This window comes from Montipora capricornis, chromosome 6, assembly GCF_036669925.1.
Source record: "Montipora capricornis isolate CH-2021 chromosome 6, ASM3666992v2, whole genome shotgun sequence".
Taxonomy (NCBI): domain Eukaryota; kingdom Metazoa; phylum Cnidaria; class Anthozoa; order Scleractinia; family Acroporidae; genus Montipora; species Montipora capricornis.
The window spans coordinates 69,483,775-69,504,520 of record NC_090888.1 but is presented as its reverse complement, the minus strand read 5'-3'; the positions used below and the strand labels follow the sequence as shown (position 1 = coordinate 69,504,520).

The window sequence follows — 20,746 nt, the reverse complement described above, 5'->3', positions numbered from 1 at the left end:
GTTCCATCCAGGGCACTTACTTGATTTGAAAACAAAAGATTTGATTGGTTCTGACCAAACCCTATTGTTTATTAGCCAATTGTAATCCAGAATTTTCATGTGTAATTTGCACTGGTATTACACTTTTTGTACTGTGGTACACTTGAACTGCACTGCTGTCAGCCAATCAGAATCGAGTATTTTTTCATGGCTATTATTAATGCAGCTATATATTTGCCAGTTTTATTTTTCACTCAAGGAGATCTTGAAAGTCCTGTATTGGTCAAGTTAATGAATTTTTTTGGCTTGTAAATCTTCTCAATATTTATTGCAGACTGAGAAAGATGAAGAGTGAATTTCTAAAAATACCAGAACTTGCTCAGTGCTGTTCCCTGGCAGACATTGTACCTCCTTTTCAGGTCAGATGTAGGCAACACTTACATATGGTTTTTCATAGTCATTCATTTACTTTAGAGCGCTTTTCAATTGATTGTTGAAAGTAGTTAGCGAATTACTTTGGTTTTGCGTTACTTCACTCAGAGATTGGTTGAAAGCTGTCGTGCAACTCTTTCAACCAATCAGAAGTGAAACCAAAACCAATCGTGGCTTGCACGTGCACATTTTCCTGCGCTTTTTGTTGGCTACGTGTATACTTTGTGTTTTGATTGGTTTACTGGATTGTCTCTGTCCTTTTTGATTGGCCAAAGTAATTACTTTGGGTTTAGTTTTACGACACTCGATTGAAATTCTCTTTATTTCAACATTCTATGTAACGGTTAAAGCTGGCATGTAGTGCTCTGGCATTAAATTTAAAGTCAGCAAAACCCTGTCAAGATCAAGAGTTGTATCTTTCTTTGCCTTTGGAGGTTTCCTGTAGGTAATTTCTGCAATTCATTTTTTCTTTTTTAGTTTCTGTAGAAATGATAATATTACATTAATGTTTCTTCTGTTGTTGTGGCTCCTTTAGGAAGACAAATGGCCCGCCAAGGCAATAAGGGCATTTGGAAGTCTTACAGGGGATAAACCTCTCTTAATGACGGTAAGTTGAAGCTATCTAATTTAGCCTTTGTAGCATTTCTATCTATAACTTACCACAGGGTTGGCTGTTGCCTTGAAAGTCCAGCATTGCAAGGCTTTCAAAGGCTTGTAGAAATTGACACATGGCTTACTCCCGAAGGGTGATGGGCTAACAGTTAAAAAGCCAGCTAACAATTGTCTCTGGATAAATCCCTTTCTGTGTTTTCACTTCCCCACCAATGCAGGACCACATTTTGTTAAGAAATAAAACCCCTTTATTTTTTCAAGCAATTGCTTTCTTTTAGGGCTGAGAATTTTTCGAAATTCATAAAGGAAAAAAGGTATAAACCCCATACAAGAACCTCTTTGTTTGCCTCTTAGATTCCTTCCTTTCTTTTTAACAGAATGTCTAATAATTGCTCGAAGGGCTAACCTCAGGGATAACCTTAACCCATTGACTCCCAGGGGTTCCCCACGTTGACGAGTAAAATCGTCTGGTGTTAGACAGAGTAAAATACCAAATCTGGCCGGTTTGGACGCCAAAGGGTTAATGGGGACATAGTTTTTCAGTGAGCGATTAATTAATGGGGACATAGTTTTTCAGGGAGCGATTAATGAACCCATCGACTACCAGGGGTTCCCCATTGACGAATATTAAAATCGTCTGACGTTAGACAGAGAAAAATACTAAGTCTGGCCGGTTTCGGCCAGTTTGGACGCCAAATGGTTAACCCATTGACTCCCAGGGGTTCCCCATTGACGAGTAAAATCGTCTGGCGTTAGACACCGTAAAATAAAGTCTGGCCGGTTTAGGCCAGTTTGGACGCCAAAGGGTTAAACCAGGAGAAGTGGTTATTTTCAAAAACAAGTGCCAGGATCACTCGGGCACTTCCCCTCCACCCCAAACACAATTACAAAATTATTATTATTTTTTATCTCACATACCATGATAATTATTATAATTGTATACAATAATAATTTTTTCTGCACCACCCCATTAGGTCATTGAAAAGAAAGGCAGCAAAATGATAATTGATTTGCGTCATCCTGAGGATGATGAACCAACTCAAGATGATGACAGACCAGCATCTGTTCGAGATGCTCTTGTTTTCTTAGAAGTGGCTAGATTCTCTTCACCTGCCTCAAAACCCGAAGGTTTGCATTTAAAAGTCACTTTGATGCTGTGATAAGTTTGCATGAAGGGTAATTAAAGTGACAAAAAAACAACAATTAACATTCCATTCTTTTAGTCATTGATTGCTTGAAATAACAATAATATCCAATTCTGAGAAAGGAAATTTTTTTTTTACAAATTGTTTGTATAGTGAAACCTGACTTTCTATTTCAATTTCAGTTAATTAGATTGTTTTTGTCCGGGTACTCTGGTTTTCTCCTTCAGCAAAAAAACCCAATATTTGATTTGATTTGATTTGAATTTAATTTTGTTGGTGTCACCATTTAGTTCTCGTGGGCTAAATCCACTGACGCTGAAATAAAGTTGTTACCATGATCATTATCATTATCATCATTATTAGTATTATTTCCACCTTCACAGGCTGATCTTTGCAGCTATAAAAAACTGAGGCATCGGGTCATAACCTATGACCAAGGGTTCCACCCGATCTCTTCTCCTTAGATTACATGTATGTATCAAGCACCTTTCTCAGAATCCTTGCTGTTCCTAATAGTGCAGTCTTTTGTAGGAATGCTGTTTGGAGTGTGATGCCCAGTTTCCCAACCCAGCCGCCTAACTTTCTTCTTACTCCCCCTAGGGCGCCAACAATTATAGGTATTACCTGAGCACTTTTCAAATTCCAAATTCCTAATAATTTCTCTCTACAGGTCTTGGTATTTTTCAACCTTTTCGCCCTCTTTTTCACTGAGTCTTGAATCTCCAGGGATAGCGATGTCAACAATAAAGCAGGTCTTCTCATCCTTATTGATGATTACGATGTCAGGCCTTCTAGCTTCAATAACATGGTCACATTGGATACAGACATCCCACGAGATCTTCTTGATTCTTTCATTCTCCACTACACTCTCAGGTGTATGCTTATATCACTTTTCGTTCTGCTCTAATCCGTATTTCTCACACAGTTTCCAGTGGACCGCCTTTGCAACATTGTCATGTCTCCATGTGTATTCCTTCTGAGCTAACTTCTTACACCCGCTCACAACGTGATTTACATTATTGTGTCCCAAATCACAGCAATATCATGCTGGAAGTTCTGGCGCAAGCTGCAACAAGGAGCCTCAGAAATCCAAAACTTGTCTCAGGATCCGGGCTGAGCCCAACAGCACGGTCTTCTGCATTGTGTGGGTCTGAAGCCCAACATGGATATCTTCTAGGTATTTTTCCAGTCTGTCTGTATAGGCCCCCAATGCTCCTATAACAATTGGTGTAAATGGTAACCTTTTTCAGCTTCCAGAGGGTTTTGACTTCAAAACAATAATTTTTTATTATTATTATCATCTATACTATCACAGTCTTTGCTGGAGCAACCATGCACCTGGGGCATCAGTCACTCAAGTCAATCTTTCTGTTCAGATACTAGGCACCTTTCTGAGGATTTGCGCAGATCCCAGCATGCAGATCTTTTGAATCTCTGTCACAGATTATTATTATTATTATTATTATTATTATTATTATTATTATTATTGTAACCCACTCACACCTAAAACAGCCCCATTGATGACTAAAATTATCTGGTGTTTGAATTTAAGATCTATTATTTTTGCTCTCAGGAGGGATTGGGAAAACATCACCTCTAAGCAGCGCCCCATTGATGAGTGAAATAGTCTGACATTATACAGAGTAAGATGTTTAAGTCTCAGCTCTCTGGAGGGAATGTGTTAAATCCAGGCTGTATTCACTAAAGTAATTTTATTTTTCAGTAATATGCTATCAACTTTTCTTTCTTTTTTCCTGGGACGTTTCCTTTCAGTGAAACATGCCCTCTGTTACACTTTCTTTGTTTTAAGTCCTTGTTTACTGTTTCAAATCTAATTATTGCTCTGAAAACACAGGACTTTTCTTTCCCAAGAAGACATACAAGGAACCAGTGCCTATTGGAGAAGGAGCTTTGGCTGATGTTCTGGTAACATACATTGTTTCACCTGGTGAAATCTATGTACAGAAGGTAAAGCAGCTCTTCGGAAGTTGAGTGGCAAATTATTGAGGAAGTTAACATTGCAATTTCAATGATGGTTTTGTAATGCAGCTGCAAGGTGAGGAGACAGTGGAGTTTCAACACATTATGGAGGAAATGGGCAAGATGTTTAGTGGGCGAAGGCGTGGATCGGAGTGGAGTGTACCGTGGCCTTACAAAGGTGAGATTGACAATTTATGAATCATTCCAGTTGTGTTGAGTGGTAATTTGTTTTGAGTTATTTTGGATTGCTGTAATGGTTTGGCAGTTTTGTGCTGCCATTTTTCACCATCAAAAGGTGAATGTTTAGAAGCAGTTTCCTGTTCCTTGCATTTTATAACAAGGTTCTTGTTAAAGAGATATTGCTGTGCACCTTTACAGAGTTTTTTTCTTGACTTGATGTGGCTTGGCCCTTTTAACTCCATCAGTCTTCATGTTGAAGAAGGATGAAGTTTTAAACAACTTTTTTAGAAGGAGTCCTCGTTAGTATGGATTTCCTTTTTAGCATTATGCAAAGCATTTTCCTTTGTTTGAACTTGGAACCAACAAACGTTTTCCCCAGGTCTTCTTTGTGCTGGAAGGTTCACAGAAGATAAAATCTGGTACAGAGCTTTGGTTACAGGTGAGAAGTCTCGAACCACTGCAGTTTGGTGTACATTCATTAAAAATTATTATAAAGAAAGAATAAATACATTTTTCCGACTGTGCTGGCTTCGCTGTGGTCAATTTATTTATAGAAAAGAAGTACCAAGTCGAATAATGAATAGCTGTGTGTTAGAAGGCCTAATACCGTACATTATTTTCAGAAAGAATGTCCTTTTTGCCAAAAATCATTTTTTGCATGGCCATCTTCATTTAAATTGAATTTCCTTAATGCAGCAAAAGTTGTTTTCCTTTCACCAGCATTTGCTGCCTCTACCTTTTTCTGACAAATAGTCAGATGTGATACTAGAGCGTGTGCTCTCCTTTGATCTCACATCTGTCGAATGGACATAAAAAAACTTAAGTTTACTATTCTTTACCAAGGTCCAAAGATTTGGAGTGACACTCCATAGTTGAGGAGAAAAACTTGTTCATCTTCTGTTTCTCTTTCAGATACTAGCTGATTGCTTTCTACTTTCTGTCTATATTTGCTTTGCAGGTGTTAACAGTGATGAGACTGTGGATGTCACATACGTAGATTTTGGCAATGCTGAGAAGTTACCATTTTCTGACATCAGGAAACTGCCAGACATGTTTCTCAGGCTTCCCAAACAAGTAATAAAATGCTAAATTCTTTTAGATCACTATTGACTAACGGGACAAGGTTAACTTTTTTACCAATAAGAGGTTCACCATGGGCACGTAAAATTATTCTCTGGGGAGTTTGCTGCCACGGATCAACCTGTTTGCTGGGTGTGGGACCCTGTGCTAAATCTAAAGCTCTACCGGTATATATTAAATTTCTTTTGAATATAATGTTTTGTCAGTGTTCCTGGAAAGATATTTAACTAGGTTTTGTACTCAGGGATGCCATTGTTTTTTTAACTTTGAACAAAATCTGTTGTCTTATCAAAGGCATTACCAATATCTTTGGTGGACGTTAAACCAAATGGAGATAAAACAGATTGGCAAAAAGAGGTTAGTAGGAAAAAAATCTTTGCTGAAGGATTTTCAAATGAATGTCAATTTACAACGCTGGTTTTAAATCCTTAAAATAAATTTTCCTTTTTCTATTTTTTGTCAGGATCAACAAAATGTTGCCAGCTTGCTGCTGAACAGATCTTTGATTGTTGACGTCAAAGGTTAAATCGAAATCATTGCTTTTTCTTTTTGTTTCTCTGTAATCTCAAGATACAAACACAAACTTTCACCCATTAGGGAGCTTAAGCAACCAGTGCAATTTCCATTGCTCACTTCTCTTTGCCTGGGGCTAAAATGTGTTTCAAGATTTTTTTTTATCTTCCAGCTTCTAGTTGACTTGAGCTGTAGCTTCTTTGGTGAAGTAGGCTACCGTTCAGTCTAGTTTAAGACTGCATTTTTTCCAGGCTTCTTTGCAGCTGCCCAGATTTCTCACCTTCCTGGGGTTGTCTTGTTTGTTTTTGTTCATAGTTATGTTCCTTGAAAATTTCAGGTATTTCTGAAGACAAAATGTCTGTTTTGCTGTACGATACTTCTGGGTCTCAGGATGTATGTATCAACGAGTTTCTTGTCATGAATGGATACTGTCAGTCCGCTGGATTAGGGTATGCAATACCAAAGTTCATGTTCTCTCTTTTAGAAAGTACATAACACTCAGCTTTTCTTAAACTGTCATTTATAATAAGTAGTACGCTAATATCAAGGTCAATTAGTTGAATCCTCTTATGAAAGTTTGTAAAGTAAAGTTTGAAAGACGTTATCCAGTGGATAAGCCACTATCCAGAATATAAAATATACTTCACGTTTCATGTTGGCCAAGGATTTTCATACACGCCTGTATATTTTTTAATCCGCCACTTTTTCTTTCCGGATTAAAAGATATTTCCATCCACACATAGCGTATTCAAATCGAATTTGCCCGTCCACACGTACCCGAAACGTATCCGGATTCACTCTAGTACTCAGGACTCCTCAAGGAAACAGAGGTAACAGAGCATGCGCCATGAAGCGCGCGAATTTTGCTCGGCAGCCGTCCTGAGAATTGATTTCACGGTAAGGAACTGGGGTCGATCTTGTTGCGTCGTCCTGTTTAGCGTCCACGCGGTCCCGGATTCATAGCGGATTCAAAAATATCCACTCTGGAGAGCGTATTCAAAAAAGTTCCGGATTCGCCAACGAATTCGCCGGATACGTGTGCACGGAAGGCGTATCCGTGCGGACGGAGCCTTAGATGTGCTTAGAGAGTGCATATTCATGGTTACATGAGAAAGTAGTAATACTGAAGTATTTGCACACATTGAAACTGTTGGATACTGAGTGACTTATCCACCTGGCCCCAGTTGTTCAAAGACTAAATAGCTTTATCCAGTGGATAAGTCGCTATCCAGAGTATAAAATATTCTTCGCGTTAAACATGGACAAAGATTTTTCGAACACGCCTTTAGTTAATTAGAGGTGCTTGGTGTATGCATATTCATAGCTACGCGAGCAAATACTTAAATCTTTGCGCAAATTGAAACTGTTGGATAGCGCAACTTATCCCCCGGATAAAGTTGTACGGTCTTAAGCTTCGAACGACTGGAGCGTGATAGTTAGCCAGCTTTGAACAACTGGGGCTAGAGTTTGAGCAGTAGTTACTGTTGTTATACGTACGGGACTACGACAGATTAAGTTTGATGATAACTTTGTGTTTAACTTGAAATTTTGGCAGTTTCATTTCCCCTCACAGTAAAGGTCCAGTCACTTTTGCAGTCATCATTGTCAAAACCATAATTTCAGCATCTTATTTTTGGTCTTATTTAGACTCTCGCTGATGCGTCTCAATCATTGATTTATTACAAAACTTTCAAAAACATCTTAATCGATCGGTTTGCATAGCCACCGCTGTTGTGGTATTGCTAGAAATTCCGATTGTCTCTTTTTTGCCTTTTTTCGTGGAGAAGTAACATTTGCATTTCAGTTATGTAAAAGACAAAGGAAAAAAGGATCCGTTAAAATTGAACAGAAAGCGTAGCATGCTCAGGCCACTCGCATGCTCATTCAAGCGTTCTTGCAGCATAGTAAAAAGCCAAGAAGAACTGGTTGACAAACAACAAGAAAATGCTGAAGAGAACTCAGTAAACGGCCAACAAGAACAACCAGTGGAGACTAACATCCAAGATGATAACACCACGGAGAGTGAAATTCAATCTACTGGAGCTAGCGAGTGTAGTTCACTTACAGAAGAAGACAAAGTTGTTACGGAAGAGAAGATGACGTTACAGAAAAGTAATGACCCGCAGGTCAGCCCCACTACTTTGAAAGAGTTCCAGTACAAGCCGGCTTTGATTCCTCAAGCTAGGAAGTTCCCAGTGGGTATTACATTTGTGGATTCACAAGGTTATATCTATGCTCAAGAGGTAAAAGAAGGTGAGTAAGATTTTTAGCGCAGTATAATTTTCTGGTATTACATTTCATTTATGAAGACACTTTTTCCTTGCTTTTTCGAACTCTGTTGGTTTGAAGTTTCGATTATTTATTTTTACTGTCATGCTGAACTCCATTGGGTTTACTTTTACTGTTAATGTCTGCCCTTTTGAATTCCTAGCAATTTCAGTTTGTTTTTTTGTTTTCATTTTTTCTTGGGACCTTGCATACAAATAGCAGGTTAAAAGTTTGCAAATCTTGCTGTCTGATACGAAAATTGCCACGCATGCCTTAACCCTGTAACTTATATTTGGAATGTATCAGGGCTGACTTTTAGGACGCATAGGTTAATGCTAAGATTTGTTAATTATCATGACAATAAGACAACCTTTAGGTTTTGGTTAGACTTTAATAATAAGGGCTAGGTCTCCACGTGATTCAAACAGCTTGCCCTAGCTCACTAAAAGTTGAAGGTCAAACTGTTCTAGGGCACCGCGCACCAAATGTAGCCCCTTTTCACAAATTCCTACAAGGATACGAATGATACGAAAACTGCTTTATTGGTTTTCTTTGCCTTTATGCTTCCTTATTTCCATGTAAATACAGATTGGTAAATGCAAAGCCTAATGATTTTACCTGAAAATGCCATCACGTCTGTCATTTTAGGTGACCGTACTCTGATAAACATCATGGCTACCTTACTTGAGAGGTACGGCAAAGGAGAGGACCAGAGTAGTGCCCCCTGTGATGTAGCGTCAGTGACTCCAGGATTTCCATGTTGTGCTCAGTTCTCCGAGGATGGAATGTGGTACCGTGCCACGGTGACGAGAATTGTTGATCAAGACAAAGTGGAGGTGATGCCTTTCGGCTAAGAATCCTCATTTTTGAAGGAACGGTTTAATGCAGCTAAGAGAATTGATCATCGAGGTTTGAATGGATTCGAATCGCGTTGAAGGCCCCTGAATTTACAGATGTCTATAAGAGACAATTGCTTAAATTGTCCAGATAAGTGGGAAGATGACTTCTATCTTTCCTCTATTACCCACACTTCAAATACACATTTCTTTAATTAGTAGAGAAGGTTGTGGATTCAAGGTTAAGTTTTCATTTGATTTTACAGTGCGACGCCCCTTACCATGGCCACCTAACAAAGCTTTTAAAAATTATTCGCCAATCAGGGTGTGCGAATTTCATTGACAGTCATGCCGCCTTGCAAAGTTCACACGGTTGTAAGTTGAGCACCGTTGCATGGGTTGTTGAGTTGACCTATTTACATGTAGGTTGTCATATGTGAAAGTTTGTTGGGCCACGGTAAGGCGAGTTGCACTGTAATTTAAATTTTATTTAAACTGGCGTTATTTTTGTTTTGTCTCTTGATTGGATGTTTTATTTTAATGGCACTTACTTCTAGGAGAAAGAATAATCTCATACCAGAGTTTATGAGTTTGTTCCTTATTTCAGGTGAACTACGTCGACTTTGGTAATTCTGAAGTGTTGTCTTTGTCAGCCATCAGACTAGAAATCCCTTTTATTGAAGTACCTCAGCAGTGTCTTCAGCTGGTGTTGCGTGGCATAGAACCTGTAAGATTTGAAATTCTTTATTTTTTTTCACCATTGATTTTAGCCTCCTACCCAGATATCTTTTTGGTTCGTCACAAAATTAAACCTCATCAAAGATTTCGTGAAAAGCCACGAGAAGATGTGCTCGGAGGGTGATAATCCAAAAGGCTTATGTCGTTTTCCGTGTATAAATTTTCGCGGGTCGCGGATCCAGGAAAGTCAAGTCAGACAGCAGCAATTGTTGCGCTGTTGATTAGGGTTAAAACGATGAATGTTATTGATATATTTGGACAAGTCCATCAGGTGTTGCATGGTTTTTGAATGTGTATGCAAAATCCAATCGACTTGAGAGGGGTCTGTTGAATTGGATTCACAAGTATTCTCTTTTCAAATCTTGTGTTCGCAAATAAATTCAGATTTGAATGATTTTTAGGCTAAGATTTATCATTGATTTAATCTCCTTTCCTGTAATTGGACTGGCTACCTTTTTCTTATAGGGAAAGTGTTTGTTTAAGCATTTGTGTTTTTATTTCCCTTGAAACCAAGAGGGGAGCGGACTTTTTTATGCTGGTTTCGTTGTTAAGCTCAATTAATCAGTGTAGCGGTAAAAACTCACTGTAGTGACTAAAGAAAACGTGAGACCGTCTGTCTGCCCCTCTTAAGTTTGAGGTACATTGTACGAATTTTCGTCAAAGCCCAGTTGCCTCATTTGTGCCTAATGTAAGTTTTATTTCCCAAATAGAAAACTACTGACGGTCATTGGCCAGCCGAGACCATCAACGTGTTATCTCAGATGATTGTCGGCCAGGACTGTGTTGCCACTACCAGGGTAAGTTTGGTTTTTGTACGATTGAAGAGCTACTGGCTGTGTAAAAATAGGGGCGAGAGCAAAACAACGGAGGATCCAAAGATCATGACCAGAAAATCGTTTGTTCGCGCGGAAACGGAATTTGTCCTTGAAGGTAATGTATACCCCTTGTTTCAAAAAATGGCCGACATTTTAGTATTGTTTTATTTGTTTCCTTGCAAACTGTAAGGTGTATGAATAGCCCTTAAGATTCCGTAAAAATAAAGATTGTTATTTTTGTTTTAAATATATTGCACTGTTTATAGGATGAGACACTCCCCGGTTATCCCCTTGTGGTGAATTTGTTTCTCCCTGATGGTTTGGACGTGGCACATTCTCTGTTGAGTAGGGGATTGGTGCAGAAATCTAATTTTGCTGGTGGAGAGGAAGACTCGTCCCACTCCTTCCCAAGAAAACGGAGAGGACCTCGGAATACCAAGCCGAAGCGTTCGGTCACGGAAACGAGGTCGGTGCACGATTGAGGCTTTTGTGATGTCACTTGCTTATTCAACAAAGGAGGTTGATTGTAATGTCGCGTTTCGGTAACCTCAACTTATTTTCTACGAGAAAAAATATTGCTCGTGCAGTATAACTTAAAATTTGGTCTTGGTCTTGGTGTTGCATAGAGTGGTGCAGGTTGGCTGTCTTCGGAATGTTGTTGTTCAGTAGTCTAGTCTCCTTAAAGGGGCACTCAGTGTCACGCTAAATTTAATGTTCTTAGGTCAAAACTGGGTCAAAGTCTAAATTAGTAAGGTTTAGCACACACGCACAACATTCCTGACTAGATATTAAATATATTTACAAAACAAGTGGCTATTCGTATTCAATCTTGCAAAAACTGGCCATTTTTTTTCAAGTTTCAATCAATTTCCATCCTCTCCATCCTTGGCTACAAGCAACAAAGAATAGCTTCAGTGCACTTCAGTGATTATTGGCAACAAAACTGCAGCATTATTTTTGTCTTTGTTGATGCAAAGACGTCTTTTAGTGTTTTGAAGTTTGATGAAAAAGCGTGACACTGCCCCCTTTAAGCTCAGTGATTACACTGGGAAGTTCACTAGCTCGAGACGAACTAATTTGCACATTATCAACAAATAATTTGCGTTTTTAAATGATCATCGGGTGTGGAATTAACCTGTTTTTGCAATTCAATCATCACTCTTTTTCTAGAAGGAATTCCTTATCACCTAAGGAAAGTCAGTATTACTCTCGTCTATCGCAGGGCGCATGCTCAGAAGATTAGTTCACGAGAAGCTGGATGCATGCTGGCTAACACGGAACTTCCCGGGGATGGCATTCGATTTGATGTCACCATCACTCACATTGAACGACCCGATTGCCTTTACATCCAGCGAGTTCCACCAACAGATACAGATAAGGGACTGTCCGATGATCCCGACCCTACCCTTCTGAGTGCTTCTTTGGAGCTGCGATCCTTGGAGCAGTTAATGGAAAAAATCAATGCACCCGACTTTTTTAAGAACTACACTCCTCTGACAACAGCGACCACAGGTAGGTGAAGGTCCTCTACTCGGAACAAATCTTAACCCGACACCTATTTGCACCTAATAAAAAGGAAACGGCGCTAATTACTATAAATAAAGGAATCTTTTTTACATTTTTTTGCCTCATTAGAATAAGCCTATCGTTTTCTTATCTATCAGCCAAAAAAAAAAAAAAACCAGTACTATTTATTGAAAGTGCATTGCATGATGACCTATCTCGGAGACGTTGAGCCCAATTTGCCACATAATCTCTGACAAATGACGGTTTGAAAATTCGAAATTTTACAAAGAATGTGTGGACTAATTAGCGCTTTTGCCACCCAAGAATTTATCGGTATTTGATGGCTAATAACTCGCTCGATATCAAAGCCAAGAGCTTTTAAATTGGATAGTCAACTAAGTTTAATACGTTCTGTTACTTTTCGAAGTCAATTTGTGAATAACATGATACCTTCTGTCAGCAAATCCTTACGTCAATCAAACAAAATGGAAACGATGACGTCAGCAATGATTCGCCTTCATGCGCATCCTTTCCATAAAAGGACCCTTGCGATAACATTGGGTGACCCCTGATGACGACACCAGACAGGAGTGTCGAAACGATTGGTCTTTGAGTCGCAACTTTCTAAGCTGCATTCAAGTTTATTCAAACCAGATTAGCATCAAACGACGTCTCATTGTCAGCCTGGGGCTGGTTGCTCGAAGCCTGCTTAGCGCTAACCGCTGGTTAACGAGGTATTAAAACTTCAGTATAGGTTTCCATGGTATTTAACGCTGGTTAGCGCGAACCATGCTTCGAGCAACCCGGGCCTGATTGCAATGTGAACTGTAACTTTCGAAATCTTAAACTTACACTGGAACTAGCGTGGATTGGAGGCTTAACTACGATCCTCTGAAAAGTCTGAATACGAAAGTTTGTTTTGGTTGTTGAGAGACTATGTCTAAAGTTCTAAGAGAGCCGATATCGTAGAGGGCATGGGTTCAAATCCTGGGCCCGGTTGTTCAAAAGCCGGTTAACGCTAATCCCAGATTAAAAATTAACCAAGGAGTTTATTTCTCTACTCCCAAATGCTGTTCAACGCTGATATTCGGCAAAACTTTACATCAGAGGAAGTCAATCTTGAAAAACAAAAATAAGCAAAAGAAACTTTCACCAAAAAATGGAAAACGTGAAACAAAGTTGGATTAAGTTAATCGGCTTTCGAACAACCCGGCCCTGAGTTTTTCAGGCTTTCCTTTCGTTACCGGTTACGTAACGTTCATAACTGCGAGGATTTTAATCTTAACATGTTTCGATGATATAATTTATCTCTTTGCCAATTCTTGTTGTTTGGACGATGCCTGTGTTTTCCTTTATATTTGTTTCCAAGGAATGTTATGCTGTGCTCGGTATTCTGAAGATGATACGTGGTACAGAGCTCAGGTGAAGTCAGTTGAACACGAAAACCCTCTGGAAGTACGAGTTGTTTACGTCGATTATGGCACCACTGAGGTGGTGAAGGCAGAAAGGTAAAGCACGTAATCTCAATTTGAGAACGACTGTTGTTGATGTTGATCACCTCTCAGGGCTTACATAATGGACGATCGGGTCGATCACTAGAGTAACTTTGTCAATTGTGACAGCACACAGGTCTTTGAAACATTCTATGTGAGAGTCACTTCTGGTCATGCAGGGGCGAGAACATGCAATAGAGTTCCTCAAGCCCTTTTTGTGACCTGTTTTTCCAAGAAACAAAAGGAAACGCGAACTGCCTTCATTGAAGGCTGGCCAATTTGATTTCAGTTAAACTAATTTAACTGGTTGCAATTTAGTGCACAGTGTTCATCGAAGCATCAGTGCTTTTTTTAGATTCGGCAGTAAATGAGTAGGCAACAAGTTCAAGACAGGTTAGCGAAAATTCTGGATTATGTGTGACCACAATCAATTGGGTGTCATGATACAAACTTCGTGCGCCGTACGAAATTCTGGTATCTTAGTGGCTTATGCGAGTAAGCCATTAGCCTATAACACGCTCTTTTCGTGCGGCAATGTCATTGTTTCGTATCCGCGAACGAGTTCTGGAAAAACTCAAATGGCTGCCGAGAACACTGCGGATAAATTTGGTAATCTCTGTGATAATCTTCATTTATCGTCGATTCCTCAACTTCAACCAGGGATAAAATTATACTCTGAATCATCAGATTCATAACTGTGTTCGAACTCGGAGTCGCTTTCCATCATTTTACCGAAGAAACAGAGGTAAGTCTCGTGTGATCCGGGAGAAGTCCCTCTGTTTACCCTTGTGTGTAGTTTCTGAGATACCGGGTCGACGTCACGGCCTAAACTAGTCCCGGTCCTCTTGACGCTCGGTTTTTGGTTCGCTTTTCACGATTTCTTTCGCCTTTAAAAAGTTGAAAAATAACTCCGAATCTCACTTTCCTGCTTTTTCTTGCCTTTATTACATGTCTACTTTTAGGGAAAACATAAACCGTATAAGGGATGATAGGCACTTAAACGTTATAACTTTTTGCTGTCATAGTCGTTGGTTAAAACACGTCGTTGCTTCACTACAGCACCCTCAGTTTGACTGATAAAAGGTTTGAGCCTCCGTTGTCGTTATTTTGCGACTATGGAAAGAACTCGAACCAAAAACCACATAATTGCTCAATTGACCATTTCTCACGGGGGAGTTTCAGGGTCAATGAAACGTATCATTGATACGGTATCTTGGACTGAAAAACTTCGGACTTTTCTGTGTTAACCGTAACGATACCTTTAAGTAAAATCTAAAATGGAAAAGAGTAACCTTTCCACGAAGGCACTGATGTGGATGAAAGCAGTTCTCTCACCCTTTTGTGTGGGTATTTGCAGGTTAAGAGGTTTTCCCTCTGAGTTGTTAGAATTGCCGATCCAGTCCACTCGCTGTTTTCTGGCTGACATTAAACCTCCTGAAACCACAGAAGGACCAATGATGGATGATGGATGTTGGCCTCTGAACTCCGTGGAGGCGCTTATACAGATAGTTGCCGGAAAGAAGCTTGTAGCTAAAACTCTGGTAAGGGAAGGGTCATTTCCACTGCCTCGTTGCTCGTTGGTGAGGAGTGAAAATTCAAACTTGTCGTGCTCAAAACCCAACTTGAAGCATGCTGAGATGGCTATTTTCAATTCGTAATGGAGTTCAGTAATGGCATTGGTCAGGGCTGGATTTGAAGCCAGGGCGTATAAGCATGCAAAACCGACGCCCTAAAATGTCAGATAAATTCGCGATTAAGTCCTGCGGTGGAAGGCGTAAGAAACAGTACCCGTGTGCGCCTGTACATGTGGCATCTTTCATTCGCTTACAGAACTTAAGTGTGTCAACCATAGCTCGCAATGTATGTTTTTGTTGTTAGAATGATCATCGCAGCAAGCAACTTTACCGAAATCTTTAATGTTTGAATGGGACTTGAACCCTCCATAGGGCGAATGTGCTGCACTGCGTTCTACTGAGCAAATTGCTATTGGAGCTATAACATTGCCAGCTCGTATAGGCCATTCCAGAATTGCGCAGGGAACTGGGGCGATTTTCAAATATAATAGGCTTTATTCACGATAGCCGCCGCCATGTTGGTTTTCAAATTGTCATGCAAATTAGCCATGTGTTATGCCGGGGGGCAAACATTGGAAAAAAAGGCAAATTGCGGAAAATCGGCTCGTCGAAATATTGAAATAACATTTCTAAAAGTACATTTTAGAATTTAGAATTAAGTCCCATTTATGATAATTTTATATCTTTGATTGCCTTTGACATTTTGACTTTCTACTTCGTTATCTCCTCATTTTTCACTAAAAAAAAACATCGAAGTAACTTGTGTAATCATTCTATTTTACTACTTAAGTGAAAAACATTCAATGAACGTGAAAAAAATCGTCTGTGTGGCTAAGATGTTCGTTAAAACCTCTCGAACTTGTGTTGTTTGCCCCCTCAGAAGTGTGTAGCTAATTTACATGATAATAGCAAATCCAACATGGCGGCCATCGTGAATAAGGTCTATTGACACCATCACATGAAAGATAACATTGAGATTGGGTATCTGTCCAAGTTTGATGCTTTTAGGTCGAACAGAGACCAAGTTACGGAATTTGAAACAGTTAAAAATCCATACAAACGCTTCTAATTTTGAGGCTTCATCCCCTAAAACCATATAAGTTTTTACGATTTCTGTAATATTCATAAAAAAAGGCAAACAAAGTGATTTTCATCTCAACTATTTCCAAATAGTAGGTCCATGACGCGATTTTCCAGTTTTACCAAATTTGATAAAAAATTTTTAAAGAGTTTTCATGGTTTTGGGGAACGCAGCCTCAAGATTAGAGACGTTTGTATGGATTTTTAACTATGTTTTAAGGTCCGTAACTTGGTCTTTGTTCGACCTAAAACCATCAAACTTGGACAGATGGCCAATCTCAATGTTGTCTTTCATGTGATGGTGTCATTGTATCGATTGGTTGAAATTTGAAACTCGCCCCAGTTCCCTGCGCAATTTCGTAATGATAGAGGCAATTAACAAATTGTTCTTTTTTGTTTCCAGTTCAGTGGTCCGCCTGCTAGTGTGATATTGTACGAACACAGTACGAGAAGTAATGGAATTGTCGAAGAAGTATCGATTGGATATCTACTGGCCGAACAGGGCCTCGCAAAATTTTCAGATGACGAGAACATGCCTATCGAAAGATCGAATTACCGTGACGAGGAGAGCTCTGAATGTGATGATAAAGCAATGGACTGCAATGAATCTGATCTTGGGACAACATCAGAAGCTTCCGAGACAAATACCTTCTGTTTAACATCGCCGACCTCGAATTTAATTGATAAAATTCTTGCTGAAGAAATGAGTTTAGCTACTGCGTCAGATTCGGAACAAAAGGTTTTGATTCCTTCAGAGGTTTTAACAGAGAACAACGATCCCTCTTTGTATGCGTCTTATCCAGAAGACGAGAACACAGAAATTGACTGTCCTGTCTTCAACAATCAAAGCACGTCACAAGCCGAAGTGACTGAGGAAAAGTCGCATGATCAACATCAGGTTGCGTCATCAGCCCACGTGTCTAGTGTGACGTCAAGAGTCACAGAGTCTATTCTTACTGAGGTAAATCAAGATTCGATTGAGTCATCCGTTTAACTGAACATTGTGTCAAGAAAACTTTGTTCTATGTTTACTTGTTACAGTTCTTACTTTAATATGGCGGTTTTGTTGTCTATGGGAAGATCAAATTAAAACTGAAGTTTCTTTGTCGCGGGTTAAAACCTGTTCCTTGTCGATTCAAGGTTGCGTACGACTAAGGCTTATTTCAAGTGGCCTACTAATTGAAATTCTGTCGTAATGTATCGCATGTGGTAATCATCTTTGCTCTGGTAAGTTTGCGCATGCGCGGGACAAATGCCAAGAGCTCAGGATAAAAAAAATCAAGGTCGAGATCCCTAAGCAGGTGTTGGAATCATATCTCCCCCTCGATAGGTGCTATGGGAGTGAAATGTCGACCCCGAGAACATTTTCCTATGCAGATCCTTTTCCTATGTCTACGATGGTCACTCATCTTAAAGTGCCCCTGTGACCCAAAAATCAACTCATATTTTTCTTTGGATTTCAAAACTATGTTAAAAAAACACTAAATGACCCACGTTTTAAGCCTTGATTTCAAAAAGACACCTCTTTATTTTAACTGTAATTTTCCTATTTAATGGTCCGCCATTACTAACATTATGTTCTTGAGAGAGCTGGGGCCCGTTTCTCGAAAGTCCCGAAAATCCATTTGTGAAACTGCCAACCGCTCGTTTTGGAAAGGCTATCTTTTAACATGTTTTAAAGGTAATAAAAGAAAAAGGACTGTGAAGTTTGATGACTTAAATTCTTACCGTTCTTGAGATTCAAAGGGAATTGTGACACCCGAAAATGGCCCGTAAAGTTTCGGGACTTTCGAGAAACGGGCTCCTGGATCGAGGAGAAAATGACGTCAAAGGCTCACTAGTTTAAGAATGCAATACGTGTGTACACCGCAGAATTAATATGCTGCACGGGGGTTTTGGGCTTTCAGACTTTTAAACTCACGCTTTGCATATATATTAAGCTGCGTTCACACGCTGAAATTTTAAGCTATTGAGCCTCTGACGTCACTTTTCCCTGGATCCAACCGTCTGAGGTCCAATCGGTCAGTTTTGAACGTGAGTAATGGCGGACCGTGAAATCCAAAACTTACACTCAAAGTAAACGGCCTTTGGATAAAAATCAAAGCTCAAAATTTTGCCAGTCAGGTGTTAAGCAAACACACGTTCTAAATCTGAAGGAAAAAAGGAAGTGGTTTTTTTGATCACAGGGGCACTTTAAACAGATTTCGAACATAAATATTTCAGATCGTAATAATATTTTGTTCTGTATGGTACGTACTCGTGTGTATTGCTACGAAGTACATGATGTTTAGGGCATGCGCGAAAATCGTTCGGAACCCTCCAGATATGTCTATTGACATTGGTCCCTCAAATGCCTCGTGTTCATAAGTCTAATGTAGTAAAGAAGAAAGACTTTGCACTTGGATTCGCTCTAAAAACGACGCTAAAGTAACTCGTAAATAGAGCATGAAAAGTAAAACGCAAACATCGCTTATTAACAGTGAAACATCGCACAGATGGGTTACCATATTTTTCAATAAGAATAAAACACAAACGACGGTAAGAAACAGTTGCTTGATCTGCATAACTTTTTTAAACTTAACGTTTCGTATGTTACATCATTAAGTTTATAAAAAGTTATACAGTTCAAGCAAATGTTTATACCGCTGTTTGTGTTTTATTTTTATTGAAACTTAAATGGCCCAAGTCAAAGAATCTTACAATCTTTTCTTACCAATGGTGCTCCGCGGAGCTCCGCCATGATTCCAATCGCCGTAGTTTCCAGGGAAAACAGTTTCGAAAAATCAAAGTAGTTTTTGAAAAATCAGTATCACTTAAGTTTGGTAAAGCGCGTATAAGCATGTTTTGCTGTATAATGCACTTGTCATCGGCTTCCCCGACTGACCCCGGGCTGATGTGTTTAAGAGATTTCAGCTGAGTGCGCGCGCGTAAGCCACACACGCAATTGCTAAGCTGCTCGCGTCAGGTCTTGATCCAAAATGGGTCACCGGGACACCGCGGCAAAATGAGTGCGCATGCTCCGCTTCGAACACATTCGAGCTTTTGAGCTCTTTGATTTTGAGTTTATTTGGCGGTGAAGGAAAGTTCTATTGGACCTTTTGATGATCAAGATCTCACGCTCAACATAGACTCGACAGAAAAACTAAACAGTAGTCCCGAGTTGTTTCCAACGAGAAAGTCAAAAGAGGTAAGCTTTTTTAGGCATGAAATATTTATTTGTTTATGTCGTTTCCATGGAAGTTATCTTTGCCAAACCATGTTTGCTCGACAGTCTGTTTGCTCGTGTTTCGGTCACACCGTTGAAGACCTAAAAGTTGTAAATTTTAAACTGATAACATTTTTCGTTTACTGTTTTTCGCCTAAGGGCAATTCCTCTAAAAACGCGGAGGGTTTTGACACAACAGAAGTTTTAACCTCTGACATGTGATACGAGAGCCATGGATTTTTCTGTGACCTGGTTCTCCACAGCAAGAGCAATGGTTTGTATGGTAGATGGTGATGCTCTTTCTTTTCCAGCTCTGTGTTGCTTTGCAGGACACACCAGGTTGTGGTATGATTAAATTTAATTGATCTCTAGATTTCTGTTGATTTCATTGTTCCAGTCATCTGACCTGAAGAAATCTTGTGGAAAGTGTTGATATCTGGCTGGCTGTCATTTTGACTGTCATTACTTTCAAGATGTGAGCAACTGTTTTTATCTGCATTGTTAGACAAAACCTCTTATTAAGGGAGTCAGTTAAGTTGTTTAGTTTTTTTATAAAGGGATCTTTACAAATAGGGCACAGATTTCCATGTTTTTTTCAAGTATCTTAAGTGACATCTGTGCATGAAAATGACCAAGTGATAATATTAAATATTATTGTTTTACTTTGATCAGTTTCCTGTTGTTTCTTAAACATGTCATTTATTCTTATTCCAGTGCTTAAGTCTAAAACTCTTCCTGGTGTGTGTGTGCTGATCAGGTCAAACCATGCATGGCAAGCAACATTCCAGATTGTTTTCAGAGATTGTGATGAGGATTTCAGCGTTGAATATTTTATTGGTTTTGTGATGAAAAAAGCCGGGGTTGTTATTCATCTCTCATTTTTTCCTGCATGAGATCCTGCATGATGACAACAGTATTACTGCAAATTAAACATCACAGATGTGAGCATGTCAGTGATTAATACAAGATGGTTTCCAAACAGCTCTTCAAAATTGTCTAGAAAAGGGACGATAATTATTTACTTTCCACACCTTCTAAGTCAATGTTTGAACAAGCAAAATTTTATATAATTTGGTTTCTTAATCCAAGTAAACTGTCTTACTTTCATTAATACAGCTGTATGTTATTCTAGTCTTTCTCTTGCTAAGCATTGGTTTGGATATTAACTTCTGAGAATGCTCCTACTTGTAATAGTCTTAATAATGAATATACGGTACTTACAACAATAAAATTATAGAGATATTTGAGTTACTGTATATTGTGTTTTGTGGTAACACATACCATAGTAGTTGTTGTGGTTGTTGTTGTTG

At 39.3% G+C, this 20,746-nt stretch overlaps 1 protein-coding gene across 2 annotated transcripts in view; it reads left to right on the top strand.

The window, feature by feature from the left end:
• Positions 1-17,350, top strand: part of LOC138053026 (RING finger protein 17-like) — a 57,241-nt gene extending 39,891 nt beyond the window's left edge. For both annotated transcript variants that reach the window (XM_068899699.1, XM_068899700.1), the window contains 19 exons: positions 314-398; positions 947-1,018; positions 1,998-2,151; positions 4,024-4,136; positions 4,218-4,326; positions 4,708-4,767; positions 5,287-5,402; positions 5,703-5,765; positions 5,872-5,929; positions 6,259-6,370; positions 7,822-8,174; positions 8,838-9,025; positions 9,633-9,752; positions 10,474-10,560; positions 10,845-11,044; positions 11,801-12,090; positions 13,454-13,592; positions 14,935-15,118; positions 16,635-17,350. In XM_068899699.1, the coding sequence (XP_068755800.1) occupies positions 314-398; positions 947-1,018; positions 1,998-2,151; positions 4,024-4,136; positions 4,218-4,326; positions 4,708-4,767; positions 5,287-5,402; positions 5,703-5,765; positions 5,872-5,929; positions 6,259-6,370; positions 7,822-8,174; positions 8,838-9,025; positions 9,633-9,752; positions 10,474-10,560; positions 10,845-11,044; positions 11,801-12,090; positions 13,454-13,592; positions 14,935-15,118; positions 16,635-17,225 (3,094 nt within the window). In that variant the 3' untranslated portion in view covers positions 17,226-17,350. The remainder of the gene's footprint in view (positions 1-313; positions 399-946; positions 1,019-1,997; positions 2,152-4,023; positions 4,137-4,217; positions 4,327-4,707; positions 4,768-5,286; positions 5,403-5,702; positions 5,766-5,871; positions 5,930-6,258; positions 6,371-7,821; positions 8,175-8,837; positions 9,026-9,632; positions 9,753-10,473; positions 10,561-10,844; positions 11,045-11,800; positions 12,091-13,453; positions 13,593-14,934; positions 15,119-16,634) is intronic.
• Positions 17,351-20,746: the final 3,396 nt, after the last annotated feature.